We start from the raw sequence: 17017 nt of genomic DNA on the forward strand, positions 1-17017 counted from the left end.
CGTCAAAACATAGAATTTTGTTTCTGCAAATTTGCGGATGACAAAATACGTAACGCTCTCTTTTCAGTTACAATGGCAAAATAACGCTCAGAATTTAGGAAGCTGGTTGGTTGGGCTGATAACTTTTCAGCACCCTCCCCTCCACCTCCGTAAATTAAAATACTTGTTACACTACATTGATGTAGTCCAGCGGTCTCAAATTCGCGGCCCACGGGCCGCATGTGGCCTGACAGGTACTATTTTGAGGCCCTCGGTATGTTACCATTGTTCTGGAACGTTGCCCACCTCACTGCTGTAACCTCACGCAAGCGCTTTCCTGCGTCTGTACACGATTGTCCTCTCCATTCTATCTTACTATCGTGTACAGACACAGGAAAGCGCTTGCGTGAGGTTACAGCAGTGAGGCGGGCAACGTTCCAGAACGTAAGGTAACCATTGGAGGTAGTGCAGCTTGTGCATGTGTAACGTCATCTCGTGAACTCTTGCAAAATTCGGTATCTTTCCTGGCAGTGACTGCTTGATGTAAAATGGTGGTTGTGTCTGGTGCTGGAGGAGGTGAGAGCTGAAGGCAGTTGCGGATGCAACCATTGGACACTTAAGGCACAAGTTTTCCAGGCACAGGTCGGATATTGACTTTTCCCTCTACAAAAAAGCCTAGAAGACTACACCAAAATCTTGTCTCTTGCAGTTGATACTTTAAAATCTAAATCACAGTTTTGCATGAGGTAAAACTCTTTATAGTTTATAAATCTTTCCTTAATTGCTTCTGATCATTTCAGCTATGCACAGCTGAAAGCAGTGCAACATGCGGAAAGTTTTTCACTTTCTGCTGTATATAGCTGAAATGATCAGAAGCAATTAAGGAAAGATTTATAAACTATAACGAGTTTTACCTCATGCAAAGTTGTCATTTCGTTAATAAGACATTAACTAGCTTATTCTGCGGCCCTCCAAGTACCTACAAATCCAAAATGTGGCCCTGCAAAGGGTTTGAGCTTGAGACCGCTGAAGCAGTCCATAGTACTTCCAACCGTTCTCTCCTTTTCTTTGGCTAGTGATGCAGTTGTTCACTATCACAGTATAAGCTCCGGGGACAGCACTGGATTCGTACACACAAAGAGGTGAAATTTCAAAAGGTTTAGGGAGACTTCATCAAGGTGCGCTAACCAATTTAGCATGCACTAAACGCTAAAAGACACCCATTATATTCCTATGGGTGTCTTAGCGTTTAGCATGTGCTAATTTTCAAGTTCTCTTGCATATGCTTCAAGCTAGTCTGGGGACTGGCTCCTACATACTTGCTATCTCACTTCGTATTATACAGTCCCATAAGACAAACCAGAAACTGCAATCTATTTGCATATTCGAGCATTACCGGCTGTAAATACAAAACCTATCTAGATAGAACATTTATGTACCAAGCAAACAAACAACACTGGCTAGACAACTACATTAATGGAGCTAGACTGACCTGCGTCGCTTTTAGAAAAGTCATAAAAACTGCTTTATTCGACAGATATTTCACCTAAACATTAACTACACCAAATACTAATTCCATCTCTTTTTTTCCTAATATGCCCCCTCTGAAACTCTTAACATACTGTATATTGAAATTCGCTACTTCTTTCTAAAAGGGCCCCTCTGAAATCCTAAACAAACTGTACAGTATATTGTAATTCGCTACTTTTTAAGATTCTACATACTGTTATTCCACTGACTATCTGCTTATTGCATCTCGCTGATTGTCCACTCTCTTCAATGTAAACCTCCTAGAAGTCGCCCGATTATGGCGGTATAGAAGAATAAAGTTATTATTATTATGAATCATTAGCACACTTTGATGAATTCCCCCCTTAACCCTTTCAGGACCAAGGGACATATTTGTCCCATAACTTTAAAATCCTATAAATTTTGATTGGGATAGTCTACAGTTCTAAATTTGATATGTACGGATTCCATATGATACTGCCTTTATGTAAACAAACTGGTTCCGACATTCATTCATTAGCGTCGTTGCCAGATTGACGAGAAGATTCACTTGCCACACTGTCCATAAGCCAGAAGTGTGATTTTTTAAATAAAAATAATGATATTTCACAAAAAAAATCAATTTTTTGGCATCTGCAAGCCCTTTTTACCATAAAAATGTCGTCAAAACCACAAAAATTGGCCTACGATCCTTATGGTCCTGAAAGGGTTAACTGGCTGTCTTTGGGTGGTGTTGTAGCTTTCCACTTAAAACTTGATTCCCTCTTGGCAACTTCAACATGTTACATGAACAAGGCAAACAAATTTAGCTGGATGAAATATGGGGAGAGTGGTGAAATTAGGACAGAGCAGGGAAGGAAGCTAAGCAGCTTGCTTGAATCATCAGTGCTCGTTCCCTACTTTGAACAGGCAAATCTAGGTACTAGCCTAGTGGGCCTAAATCTTAACTGGCCAGCATTCAGTTACCCTCTTAAGGCCATAATGCATTTAAAAGTGCTGTGAGTCGTGATTCCTCCCCTCCCCCACTCAAGTGGGGTTCAAACCCCGTGCTGCTCCTTGTGACCCCGGGCAAGTCACTCAGTTCTCCATTGCCCCAGGTACGTCATTGTGACTATTGCCCCATATGAGCAGTTTTCTTAATGCTGAGTTTATGTTTCTATTTTTGAGATGTAAAAGTTTAACTATGAAAGATCTGAGTTACAAAATGCCACGTTATATTTTGTAGCAATTGTTCATGCCTTTGTAGTAACTGTTCATTCCCTGCCCACTTGTAGCCCAATGCCAATGCTTGTGTGTTCCTATGTGTGGCAAGTATACATAAGTTACTGCTTGAAGAAAATGTTAATTGCATACAGAAATTATATTGTACATTTTTTCCATATCTTGAAAAACCAATTTTTGAATATCTGAAGAAATACTGTTGCACAATACACTTCCCCCTCCGTATTTGCAGGGGTTCGGGGCTGAGCCGACCCGTGAATATGAAAAAAATGCAAATAATATTCGGGCCGGTTCTGTCCCTAACCCCTGCTTCCCCTGGCTATTTTAAGCCCTGAAACCCCCCCCTTAAGCCTTACCTGTTGGTCTAGCGGGTTTTCAGGCAGGAGCGATCTTCCCACACTCCTTCCCTGTGCAGATCGCTCACAGGAAATGGCTGCCTTGAGCTCCCGTAGTCTCTCGAGCTATTTCCTGTGAGCGATCTGCAAGGGGCAGGAGCGTGGGAAGATTGCTCCTGCCCCAAAAACCCGCTAGACCACCAGGTAAGGCTTAAAAAGGAGGGGAGGGGGGCTTACAGGGCTTAAAATAGCCTGAAAAATGAAAGTGATTTTTTTTTGTTTAAAACCGCAAATAAGCGAATCCGTAGATATGGAATTCGCAAATACGGAGGGGAAAGTGTACACAGTTTTCTAAATGTAATTTCATATAACAGTGATAGTGTTTTCTTATTGCAAAAACCCCCCAAACAAAATCTGTTTCAATTTTGTTTCTAGGGTGAAGCTTCAAGTCATGAATACAACCAGAGAATGATTCTTCTCTACGGTGTTGGCAAAGAGCGCGATGAGGCAAGGCACCAGCTGAGGAAAATTACCAAAGATATTCTGAAAATTCTGAATAAGAAAAGCACTACTGAACCTGGTGGTAAAATATCCAACAGCATGATATTATCAACCGTTTTCTTTATGCTTTCAGCCGAATGCAGACACTAGTAATTATACTGTTGTATTTGAATTAGTAACATCAAGCAAAGAATCCAAGAACACTGCAGTGGAATATTGAATCGAAGAACAAAAGCAAAAACTGCAGGGATGGTGTACAGGGTGCCAAGTCTTTAATGAACAAACATAAATATAAAAACAATTATAAAACAGTTTGTATCAAAAAAGAATTGATGAACCGGGAACTAGTGGCATATCAAAAGCAGTGTGAAAGGTGGAGACTGCCCCATGTGCAGGCAGTAAGGGGGTTCAACCAACCCCCATCTCTCTCAAACCCTCCCCCCCCCTTTGATGTCACTTCCTGTTTCTGCAGGAACTAAACATGACAAAGGGAAGGCTCTGGGAATAGTGCAGGCAGCATTATGTGAATAGTTAACACTGCCAGCTGCCTCTAGAGGGGTGAAAGCTAGGTTTAAAGGTAGATAAAGGAGGAGTTGGTTTGAGGGAAGGGGGGAAGGGAGGTTGGGAGCAGTTAAGAGCTCCTGGAGTGTGGAGAAGAGGGGAGGGTTTGAAAGATGAGAGCTAGCTTTCTTTGGTCATGTGTGTGTTTTATTTATAGTTTCTTTTCAAGTGCAATATCCACACCAAATTATCAGTATTTGTCAGGGAGCCTAAGGGGAACATGACATAGATATTTCTGGGATCTTCTCATGTATGGGTGGGTACTTGTTCCGAAAAGTAGGCTCTTCAAGTTCTATATGCACTTTGTTTTTTTACTAGACCTTAAATGCACTGATGTGTGGCATACAACATGTTCTGGACAAGAACAACATGTTCTGGAAGAGATTTTCTTAAGATTTATGACATGTTCAGGCATATGTTCCAATTAGCATAAGCACTAGCATGAGACCATTATTTTTTTTCCCCGTCAATGACTTCAAAGGCTTTATGCAAGCATTGAAATCAGCCATCCTGTTAGTATTCATTGATATGGCTATATGGGGCAGGACTAGGGGTGTAAAGGGGTGGGGCCAGGTGTCCTATTTTTTATTTTTTTTTAAGAGGGAATCTAGTAACCATACCTTCTTCATGTGCTCTGGCCTGAATTGCTAGGGGACGACACTCTCTCTCTCTAGATTAGATTGGCTTTGGTCAGCTAAGAGTCAAACCAAGTCCCATAGTAGCGTCCTAGTGGTATATTCCTACCCTCTCCTGGACTGGGTATTTGTAAAAGTTCTGTTTTCCCTCCAAGGAAGATACAGTTCCTGTTTTGGGAAAGTATTGGGGTGAGTGAAAGTTCAGAGCTGTTTCTCTTTTAGGTAAAGCGCTGAAAGTTTTGGTACTGCTGTACAGATAGAACTTCAGCCATCTCTATATCAGTAGTGCAGGAAAAGTAGGTGCATTACTTAACAGACTGACTGATACCTTATTTGCTCCTTTGTTGTTTTTTTTTACATTTACATTTCGGTGTATATAGTAGATAGATACACTGTTTAACAAAATTTTATTTATTTATTTTTGTTCCTGGGTAATAAGTGTTCTTTCTTAATTGCCTATGCCACAAAAGTATAGAAAACGGCTATCGTTCCCCTCAAACTTTGCTTTTATGACCAGGACGTTGATATTTTAAAATTTACCTCTTTTGAAGAACATTCTAGATTGATTCCAAGCTGAGTAAACTTAGGGGACCTTTTACTAAGGTGCAAACATCTGGCAGATGCATTTTTCTATGTATGTGTCCAATTTATCAAGACAAGAGGGAAAAAGTACTCCATATAAGCATCTGCTAAAATGTGCGATGCCTACAAGGCATATTTCAGCATGCCTGTTGGGGATCAGGATAAACCTTGGGCACCTCACTTCACATGCGAGCACGGCCAAAAAACTCCAGAAGGTAAGACAATTTTCTCATTAGGATGGTGGAATTTTCTGCTATAAAATTTCTTTGAATGTTTAATTTTTTAAAATGTTTTAATTTTAAAAATTTCAGTGTTGTTATAAAATTTATCATGTATTGTGAAAATCTCATGCGCATTAGTCATAGATGAAATAAATTTATTGTTTTCATTACCACAATTTCATTTTGTACTTCTACAGGTTTGTACAGAAGGGAAAAGTGAGCCATGAAGTTTGCAATCCAAAGAAATTGGCAGAAACACACTGACCACTCATGCAACTACTGCTTCTGCATAGAAACGTCGAACTGGCAAGCTTGCATCTGCAGTCACATATCTAGACATTCCTTCATCTATTGCCCCAGTGCCACATTGCCCTGAGTTCCCTATACCCACTCACCCATAGAGAGAGCAGCAAGTTGGAGAGTGAGGGAGAAGTTGTAGATCCAATTTACAATATCAGTGGTGAAGCCGATGAGAGAAAGCCATATTATCCAAACCAAAAAGACCTCAACGACTTGATCAGAGATCTTGGTCTCACCAAGTCCAATGCCAAGCTTTTGATGTCTAGGCTCCAGCAGTGGAACTTTAGATGAAAGTGTGCAAGTCTCAGATCAGAAGAAGAATCACCAAGCTTTTTCCACCTTCTTCATCCATTAAGATGGGCTCTGCTTATGCCACAATGTGACCAGTCTGAGATCATCCAGGAATATCAAAGCCACACTGCTCCATAATGGGAACAAGTAGCCATCTTTTCCATTGGCTCACTCAGTGCACTTAAAAGAGGATTGCAATGACATCAAGACCTTACTAGGCGTCTTGAAGTATGATGAGTACAGCTGGGAGGTCATCGGAGACTTCAAAATGGTAGCATTCCTAATGGGTCTCCATGGTGATTTTACCAAGTTTCCTGGCTATCTCTGCCTTTGCAACAGGAGGGACACAAAGGTTCACTACCAAAGGTAGAGCTAGCCATAGTGGACCAAGTTTTCTGTGAGGAGAAACAACGTCAAATGGGAACCACTGGTGGACCCCTGGAAGGTGCTGATACCACCACTGAACATCAGATTGGGCCTAATGAAACAATTTATCAGAACTCTAGATAAGGATTCATCTTCAAGACATCTTCACTAATCTGTCTAAGGCAAAGGTCAAAGCTGGCATCTTCGTCAGAACACAGATAAAGAAGATCCTGGAGTTCAGGGAATTTCCCAAGAAGCTAACTAGAAAGTGGCTCAGAACAACTTTGTTGCAGTGGTTCAGAGCTTCCTGGGCAATCACAAGGCCGAAAACTGCATTGAGTTGGTTGCTCATCTTGAGACATTCAAGGAGAACATGGGAGCATACTCAAGAGGAGCAAGTTGAGCATTTTCACCAAGATATACTGGACTTCGAAAGCCACTGCCAAGGACAATATAATGAGAACATGATGGGAGATTACAAGAGGGCTGATTCGTGAAACCGACTTACAATATAATCACATATCTCGAAAAACTACTCACTTCTAAGTCTTCTGTGGTTATCTTTGTATAACTTTAGTATAAATACATGTTAATCGTGATTCATATGTTGCTTTTTATGACTTTATAAGAATGAAAAGATGAAAATTTGGTGTTTTCACATTTTAAATAGGTACATTGCAAAATTTGACTCTCCTGGTCACAAAAGCAAAGTTATATGGAAATACGAGTAACAGATATTTTCTATACTTTTTAGGCATGAGCAATTAAGAAATTACGCTTACTGCCAGGAACAGAAATCATTTTGCATAGTGATATCAGCACTTAAACATCTCATATAAAGGCGTTTTTCTCTTTTATATATATTTTAGCATTGTAAACCGCTGTGAAGCTTTCCCGTGTGGGCAGTATAGTAAATTTTAAATAAACTTGTGCACTTTGTTATGGCCTTCCTGAAAAAGAACTCCACAGGCTTCAATTAATACAAAATACCACCATCAGACTGATTACAGATGCCTATAAATTTGATCACATTATCCCTCTGTTTTGTCACATTGGCTTCCCATTTCTCATAGACTTGTTTTCAAGATCCTTCTTCTAGTATTTAAAATCAAACACTCATTCATCTTCCTTTCTTGACCAATATCTTATGCCATACATACCATCATGATCACTTTGTTCTACCCACCAAAATAATTTGGTCATTCCAACTACCCGACACATAACCTATGACACTATTCACCATCAGATTTTCTCTGTAATAGGACCTTCGTTTTGGAATAACTTCCCTTCTTTTCTAAGACTAGAACCCACATTAGATAATTTTAAAGCCCAATCGAAAATCTTTTTATTTCATGATGCATTTAGTCAATGCCCATCTTTCATCTAATAAGTTTTTCTCTTTTACTCTTCTAAACCCACCAGAGAGTGGTCTGCAACGCTAGTCCAACAGCCTCCTCCTTTCCATTCCCCAATCCCACTGACCTATTATGAATCGTAGTTCCTTCTTTCACTTACTCTTATTACCCTTTTCAACCCTGCTATATTTCTCCCTTTACTATTATAATTTTTATTATCAGTGTAAATCGCTCAGAATCCCTACAATGGAAACTTGCACAGAAGGAAAAATGCAGTACATATCTTGAGGATGATATCTAGAAAAAAAAAAAAATAAAGACGAGGACCTACATTTTTAGGGACCCTTTTATAAAGCTGTGGCAAATTGTGGCCCTGGCATGCATTCTCTCACTACTACTACTACTACTAATCACTTATATAATCACTGTGGCAAATTGCGGCCCTGGCATTAGCATGCATTAATGCTGACTGCAGCTTGATGAAAGGCCCTTTAAACTCCTAAATATTCTGAAAATAGGTGCTGAACTTTAAGTACATAAAACTGAGGCCTCTAAATTTAGGTTTGCTATTCTGCCATCTAAATTTGGGTGTCTAATGTTGGACATCTGCATTTTGTATTGTGGTTCCCTCAACCTGTCTCCTCACTGGCCATGCTTACTTTTTAACACAAAAAGAAAGACTTCTCAGAATAAAGGTATAAACAGGAATTTGAATGAAATTCAAATATGGTAAGGTCCCATCACTGTGTATAACTATTAAGTGATAAAGTGAAGTAATCTTCTTAAATATTGAACAAAAACTTTTCAATGGCAAAAAAAGGATAATTAAATCCTACTTATCTTGTAAGAGTGTTACCTTACCATATTTGAATTTCATTCAAATTCCTGTTTGTACCTTTATTCTGAGAAGTCTTTCTTTTTGTGTTACATATGTCATTTCTCTCAGCCTTAAAACAATTTTTTGAGTATCTGTCTTCATCACCATTTTTGACTTTTTGACAAGTTACTTTTTAGTCATATAAATGTAGCTACTGATAGAAGTGTTTTAATATGCCAAATCAAGATTCCTGGCTGCTTAACTTAGGCACCTAGATCTTTTGAAATCTGTCTTCTATTGTCTATGGCAGTGGTTCCCAACCCTGTCCTGGAGGAACACCAGGCCAATTGGGTTTTCAGGCTAGCCCTAATGAATATGCATGAAGCAAATTTGCATGCCTATCACTTCCATCATATGCAAATCTCTCTCATGCATATTCATTAGGGCTAGCCTGAAAACCCGATTGGCCTGGTGTTCCTCCAGGACAGGGTTGGGAATCACTGGTCTATGGGACAAAACTTTAGATACGCTTCATGCCTACGTGGCAGGTAACCTCCCTGTTCTAGTAGCCAGATACAATGCGAACAAATTCAGTATGGGAATCTCGCTCATACTGTTCAAAGGCCCCAGCAAGTTTCTGTTGAATCTGGGAGCCAGCCCAAAAACTTAGGACCCAGTTTCTGAGACCTTGCTGGCTTCTTCCCCCTCTCCCCACCTCCCTAATGTTTTGCCCAATGAAGTTTGAGTAGATGAAGGAAATTTCCTCCAAGATCAACAGCAGCTCATTTAGAAACTGATTTTCTTAGACAACTTCCCTGTATATGGGCAAAGAAACTACTAAATCTGTCTCTGAAGGTGTCCACAGCATGCCACTGTCAGAAGCCATCAGTCTCCCTTCTGGAAACATGCTGGTCATGCCTCTTTGGTTCATGTATCTCTATGACCCGAGTCTATTTCTCTCTTACCCCTTCCCCAAGTCTCTCATAGCCCCTATAATCAGCATTCACCCACCAGCATCCATCAGCATTCTCTCGCATGTTCCCCACCCCTCAGCACACTTCATTCAGTTCCTCTCACTATCTCATATCCCAAGCCTACTAGTGGGCTTGGGAGTCTGCTACTAAAAAATGACGCAGGGTCAGGTACCCTTGGTTAACTGTGGGGGCAGGGACAGAGTCAACAAGGATGGGGATGTAGACAGGGACAGAGCCTGCAGGGACAGGGACAAACTTTGTCCCCATGTCATTCTCTAAAAACTTGAGACTAGTAACAATATATAAAAACTTAACACATTTTAGACAATTGGCAACTGAATTCAGTGATTAAAAAAACTGCAGAAGCTGCTTTTGGATTTCAGTGAACTACTGTTAAATGACATCATTTGTGTCTTGTCTTCTTCTGATGTGGCAACAAGAGTCTTGCCAGCTGATCAGATTATCAGATTCCTACCATCTACAGTGCCCTTCCATCATGTGCCCAACTGGTCAAGCCTCTTACTGTTACTACAACAGATTCATTCATTGTTGCTGGCTTCAAGGATCCTTTCCAACATTTAACAGACACTTATTTTCCTGTTCATCTGCTACACAGTTTAGGTTCTCTTTTATATCCATGCCTGAGAGACAATCCAGTTACCTTCCCAGATGATGTAAAAACATAGGCAACTGAATCTTCGGGAAGGTTGTACCAAAACCAGATCAACATGGAAATCTCTATTTGTGATTTATAAACAATTGTACAGAATATTGTCCCTTTCTATGCTTTAATAAAAAGATTTAAATAAAAGTGTTCGAGATTTGTGCAAATGAGGACAGAGTCGATGGGGACAGGGACAAACTTTGTCTCCATGTCATTCTCTACTTCCTACCTATTCCCCTCACCTTTTTAGCAAGGGATAGCAGTACATATTTTGAACTGGAGACATATCAACCTTCCTATCCCTCTTTCCTTTCCCTTGTTGGTATTTGAGGCAAAAATTGTAAGGACATGATCCCTGTGGCCCACCCTATTCTAATGCCTATGCTGGTTACATTTGCTAAAGAAGTGGCATGTTTCCTATCATTAATAGCCACACCAAATGATATTCATATACTAATGCTGTCAGAAACCAAGTGCTATCAACTTTTTAGTCTGTGAAAACGGCAAAGACCTCAGTGTTTCCCAGGATAAAACCTGTGAAACTGACTATGCCAATAGTGCTATTGACATAGAGAAATACATCCTTGGTCTTATATTCTACCGTTACACTTTCTCTTATTTATCTTTTTAACTTTTTTTGCTGTCATTTACTTTTTAACTTTTTACTGGCTTTTATAGTTTTATAGAAAAGTGAGCACTTATCTTGTTTCCTCCTGACAGCGCAAAATCACCGCAGCTGCAGTTTTAGCGGTATCAATATGCCGCTCTTGAACAGTTTCAAATCTGATCAATTCATATAGAAATATCCCAACAGGCCCTGTTTCGCCCTACGGCTGCATCAGGGGATTATTTTTCATTACGAGCTACTGCTTCAATGATTTGCTGGGAGAAAATCATTGAAGCAGTAGCTCGTAATGAAAAATAATCCCCCGATGCAGCCGTAGGGCGAAACAGGGCCTGTTGGGATATTTCTATATGAATTGATCAGATTTGAAACTGTTCAAGAGCGGCATATTGATACCGCTAAAACTGCAGCTGCGGTGATTTTGCGCTGTCAGGAGGAAACAAGATAAGTGCTCACTTTTCTATAAAACTATAAAAGCCAGTAAAAAGTTAAAAAGTAAATGACAGCAAAAAAGTTAAAAAGATAAATAAGAGAAAGTGTAACGGTAGAATATAAGACCAAGGATGTATTTCTCTATGTCAATAGCACTATTGGCATAGTCAGTTTCACAGGTTTTATCCTGGGAAACACTGAGGTCTTTACCGTTTTCACAGACTAAAAAGTTTATAGCACTTGGTTTCTGACAGCATTAGTATATGAATATCATTTGGTGTGGCTATTAATTTTGGAGATATTCTGCTTGTATCGTGCATAGTAAATTTTCCTATCATCCCATCATGACTCGGCTCTTGTAAGCTTGAGTTGCATACAAGAGTAACTTCAGGCAGGTCTCACAGTTTCTTGTCTTGTCAGACTTGAAACTCTGAGACCCACCTAGTATTCCTTCACCATGTGTTCTGAATCAAGAGGTGGAGCTAGGAAATGCAATGTTTCTTTTGTAGCATCCCAAAAGAAAAGCACATTTGGGGCATCAAATCCTGGGCACCAGAATACAATTTCTAGGGAGCTTGGCAAGTTGGCACCTAACACTTGTGGAGTCCTGTATTACTCTATAACTAGTTGGGAAAATGATGCTTGTAAAAAATCAATTGTTCCTCATTTGCTCTGTATTTTGGAGTTAAAGACAACAAACTTTTAGAATATAAATTGAAGCATGGAATTCCCTGAGAACCATGGACCAGCTTCTTTCTAATGCTCTTTATCCCAGGACAAGCAGGCAGCATATTCTTGACTGATGGGTGACGGCACCGACGGAGCCCCGGTACGGACAATTTTAGAGTGATTGCACTCTAAGAACTTTGAAAGTTCTAGTAGGCCGCACCGCGCACGCGCGAGTGCCTTCCCGCCCGACAGAGGCGCGCGGTCCCCAGTTTCTTAGTTTCCACGGACTAAGAAGACGCGTGTTCCAACTACTGTTGGAAAATTTTTTCAAATTTTTCTCGCCTTCCCGCTCGCGCGTTATTTTCTTGTCGTGATTTATTCACCTTATCGTTTCACTTCTCTTTTTACCTGAAACATTTGATTCAGCAAGTCTCTTCTTTTTAAAAGTATCTTCCTGACCGTAAGCTTCCTGCATTCCAACAATGCACTTCCAGTCTCCTACAACTCAGGAAGTTCATGGTCCGGTCCATCTATGATACTTTTGAACTCACATCCCGAGCCACGGCTATGTCTGTAGCGATGAGGCGATTGGCATGGCTCCGAGTCTCCGACCTTGATGTGAACCACCAGGACCGCCTTGCCAATGCTCCCTGCCTGGGTGATGAGCTCATTGGAGAATCTATGGATACCACCACTCAAAAGCTCTCTGCCCATGAGACGAGGTGGGATACTTTGCTGAAAAATAAAAAGAAGCCTCCTCCTCCTCGTCCATTTAGACAGCAGCCATCATATCAGAGGCGGTTTTCTGCTCGGCCAGTTCAGCCTCAACCTCCACAACCTCGGAGGCAGCGGCAACAGCACCAACAAGCACGTCAGCAACAGCCGCCTACCATAAAGCCTGTCACTCAGACTAAGCTGACTCAGCCCTTTTGACTCCCTTCTCCTGGGCATTGCCAGTCTCCCTCCCTCCTGTCCTCTTCCACAGCCCATAGGAGGTCGATTAACCATTTTTCACTCTCGATGGGAGGTAATCACCACCGACCAGTGGGTGCTCTCGATCATAGCCCATGGCTACTCCCTCAATTTTCAGACTCCCCCGCCGTTAGGCTTGCCAAAAGAGTCTGCTTCCAACAAGTCTCAGTCCCTCCTTCTCACTCAAGAGGTTCAATCCCTCCTTCTTCTCAATGCCATCGAAGAAGTTCCTCAAGATCAGCGAGGTCAGGGTTTTTACTCCCGGTACTTTCTAGTTCCCAAAAAGACCGGAGACCTCAGACCCATCTTAGATCTAATCTAATCTAATCTAAACCTTAAGTTTATATACCGCATCATCTCGGAGATCTCAACAAATGTTTGGTCAAGGAGAAGTTTAAAATGCTCTCTCTTGCCACCCTCTACCCTCTTCTCGCTCAGGGCGACTGGCTATGCTCCCTCGATCTCAAAGAGGCTTACACACATATTCCTATCCATCTGACGTCCAAGCAATATCTGCGCTTTCTCATCAATCAACATCATTATCAGTACAAAGTGCTATCCTTCGGCCTGGCCTCCTCTCCCAGGGTATTCACCAAATGTCTGATTGTGGTAATGGCCTATCTCCGCTCTCACAACTTTCAAGTATTCCCTTATCTGGACGACTGGTTGATCAAAGCTCATTCCCCTTAGGCAGTTCTGCTTGCCACCAATCAGACCATTCACTTCCTTCGACTATTAGGGTTCGAAATCAATCTACCCAAGTCTCACCTCATTCCGACCCAGCGACTTCAATTTATTGGAGCCATTCTGGACACTGTTCTGATGAGGGCGTTTCTTCCATCCAACCGCCTTCACGCCATCCTCCATCTCTGTCAGCAGGTGTTTCAACAGATTACCATTTCTGCGAATCACATGATGGTGCTATTGGGGCACATGGCTTCGACAGTACATGTCACACCCTTCGCACGTCTCCACCTGCGTACTCCTCAATGGACCTTAGCGAACCAATGGTCCCAAGCGACGGATCCTTGTTCATAACACATATCTGTGACCTCGTCTCTACGACAGTCGCTTCTTTGGTGGTTGACATCTTCAAATCTATCCAGAGGTCTGCTGTTCCATCTACCTCCTCATCAACTAGTCATCACCACAGATTCCTCCCCCTACGCCTGGGGAGCTCACTTGAACGAATTCCAAACTCAGGGATTTTGGACTGCCCAGGAAAAGAAACACCACATCAATTTCCTGGAACTCCGAGCGATGTTCTAAGCCCTCAAGGCGTTTCAACATCTTCTCTTTCCTCAAGTACTACTCATTTGCACAGACAATCAGGTTGCAATGTACTACATCAACAAACAGGGAGGAACGGGCTCTCGCCTGTTGTGTCAGGAAGCCCAACGGATTTGGTCTTGGGCGACAGCTCGTCACTTATTCCTGAAGGCTGTCTACATTCAAGGGGAACAGAATTCCTTAGCGGACAATCTCAGCAGAATTCTCCAACCTCACAAATGGACTCTCGATCCCTCGACTCTTCAGTCCATTTTCGCTCAATGGGGCACTCCTCAAGTGGACCTTTTTGCAGCTCCCCACAACCATCAGCTGCCCCTGTTTTGCTCCAGACTCTACTCTCCTCATCGTCTGGTGCCCGATGCATTTCTCCTGGATTGGACCAGTCTCTTCCTATATGCTTTTCCCCCTCTACCGCTCATGCTGCGAACACTGTTCAAGCTCAAGAGGGAACAAGCCACCATGATTCTCAACGCTCCACAGTGGCCCAGGCAACATTGGTTCTCCCTTCTACTTCAACTCAGTTCCAGGGAACCCATATCTCTTCCACTGTTTCCTTCTCTGCTTTCTCAGCATCAGCAGACCCTACTGCATCCCAACCTACAGTCTCTGCACCTGACAGCTTGGTATCTCTCAGGCTGACTTCGGCTCACTCACTTCTTTCTCAGCCTGTCCGCTCTATCATTGATGCTTCCAGGAAACCGACCACGCTCCAATGTTATCAACAGAAGTGGTCTCGGTTTTCTTCCTGGTGCCTCTTACATCACCATGATCCCATGTCTCTAGCAGTGGGACTGGTGTTGGACTATCTTCTTTCTTTGTCTGACTCTGGTCTTAAATCTACTTCTATCAGAGTTCACCTTAGTGCCATTGCTGCCTTTCATGAGCCAATTCATGGAAAACCCCTCTCGGCTCATCCTTTGGTTTCTCGGTTCATGAGGGGCCTTTTCAATGTGAAACCACCTCTCAAGCCTCCTCCTGTGGTCTGGGATCTCAATGTGGTTTTTTCCGCTTTAATGAAGCCTCCTTTTGAACCTTTGGCCACAGCGCATTTCAAATTTCTTACCTGGAAAGTGGTCTTCCTTATAGCTCTCACTTCTGCCAGGAGGGTCAGTGAACTGCATGCACTAGTGGCCGATCCACCTTTCACTGTTTTTCACCATGATAAGGTGGTTCTCCGTACACACCCCAAATTTCTTCCTAAGGTTGTGTCTGACTTTCATCTTAACCAGTCCATAGTCCTGCATGTATTTTTTCCAAAGCCTCATTCTCATCCAGGTGAACAGGCTTTGCATACCTTGGACTGTAAACGTGCTCTGGCTTACTATCTTGAACGTACTAAGCCCCACAGATCATCTCCTCAACTATTTTTGTCCTTTGATCCTAACAAGTTGGGTCATCCTGTATCTAAACGCACTCTCTCCAATTGGCCTGCTGCTTGCGTTTCTTTCTGTTATGCTCAGTCGGGTCTGACACTGGAAGGTTCTGTCATGGGCCACAAAGTTAGAGCTATGGCAGCGTCTGTAGCTTTCCTCCGATCTACTTCCATTGAGGAAATCTGCAAGGCTGCTACTTGGTCCTCAGTTCACACTTTTACATCACATTATTGTCTGGATGCATTCTCCAGACGGGATGGACACTTCGGCCAATCTGTTTTACAAAATTTATTTTCCTAATGGCCAACCTTCCCTCCATCCCTCTTTTTGTTAGCTTGGAGGTCACCCATCAGTCAAGAATATGCTGCCTGCTTGTCCTGGGATAAAGCACAGTTACTTACCGTAACAGGTGTTATCCAGGGACAGCAGGCAGATATTCTTGCGTCCCTCCCACCTCCACGGGTTGGCTTCTTAGCTGGCTTATCCTAACTGGGGACCGCGCGCCTCTGTCTGGCGGGAAGGCACTCGCGCGTGCGTGGTGCGGCCTACTAGAACTTTCAAAGTTCTTAGAGTGCAATCACTCTAAAATTGTCCGTACCGGGGCTCCGTCGGTGCCGTCACCCATCAGTCAAGAATATCTGCCTGCTGTCCCTGGATAACACCTGTTACGGTAAGTAACTGTGCTTTTTCACCTCTTTGGCTTTTGTTAAATGAAATGTAATGTTTGTGCTTTTTATTGTCTCTTTAGTCGGGGATGAAGGACAAAGAGTGAGGAAGAACAAGCAGGAAACGTTTCCGACTCTGGAGACCGTCTTTACTAAACTTCAGCAACTGTCCTATTTTGATCAGCATCAGGTGACATCCCAGGTACTTGTGGTTCATACTGTTTGCGAAACCTAGTAGCTTGAAAGTGGCTGGTGTGCAGGAATGTTATGCTTCACCTGCAGATTCCGAAAATGTCCATTAATGGAGGAGGTAAGGGTTCTTAATATCCAATAATGGATGATAACCTATCCAAGCAGAGCCAGAGTCATGAGTCACGAACACAAGACGTGTCTTATTATATCATCTTTTTGAAGTATATGACTGTATGAGCCACCTTATAATTTTACGTGACACACTTTAATGTTATTATATCCTCTTATACCTGTGTGTTTATCTAAGATCTGTACACACGACTGATGAGCTTGTTAGTTGGGTTATGTTCTTATTTCTTTGTTCTGTTTTTCCTGATATGTCATGGACCGCTTATACTTACACTCTGTAAAGACTTATTATGAATATGAGGTCTATGTTTGTATTTATATGACAAAATGCTAATAAAACTGATTGAACTTAAAAAAAC

General features: G+C 42.1%; 1 protein-coding gene across 6 annotated transcripts in view; it reads left to right on the forward strand.

The window, feature by feature from the left end:
- MED12L (mediator complex subunit 12L) overlaps positions 1–17017 on the forward strand; it is a 388873-nt gene that overhangs the window by 243784 nt on the left and 128072 nt on the right. For all 6 annotated transcript variants that reach the window (XM_033957964.1, XM_033957968.1, XM_033957967.1 and 3 more), the window contains 2 exons: positions 3480–3627; positions 16421–16539. In XM_033957964.1, coding sequence (XP_033813855.1) covers positions 3480–3627; positions 16421–16539 — 267 coding nt within the window. The remainder of the gene's footprint in view (positions 1–3479; positions 3628–16420; positions 16540–17017) is intronic.

This window comes from Geotrypetes seraphini, chromosome 9 (assembly GCF_902459505.1).
Source record: "Geotrypetes seraphini chromosome 9, aGeoSer1.1, whole genome shotgun sequence".
NCBI lineage: Eukaryota > Metazoa > Chordata > Amphibia > Gymnophiona > Dermophiidae > Geotrypetes > Geotrypetes seraphini.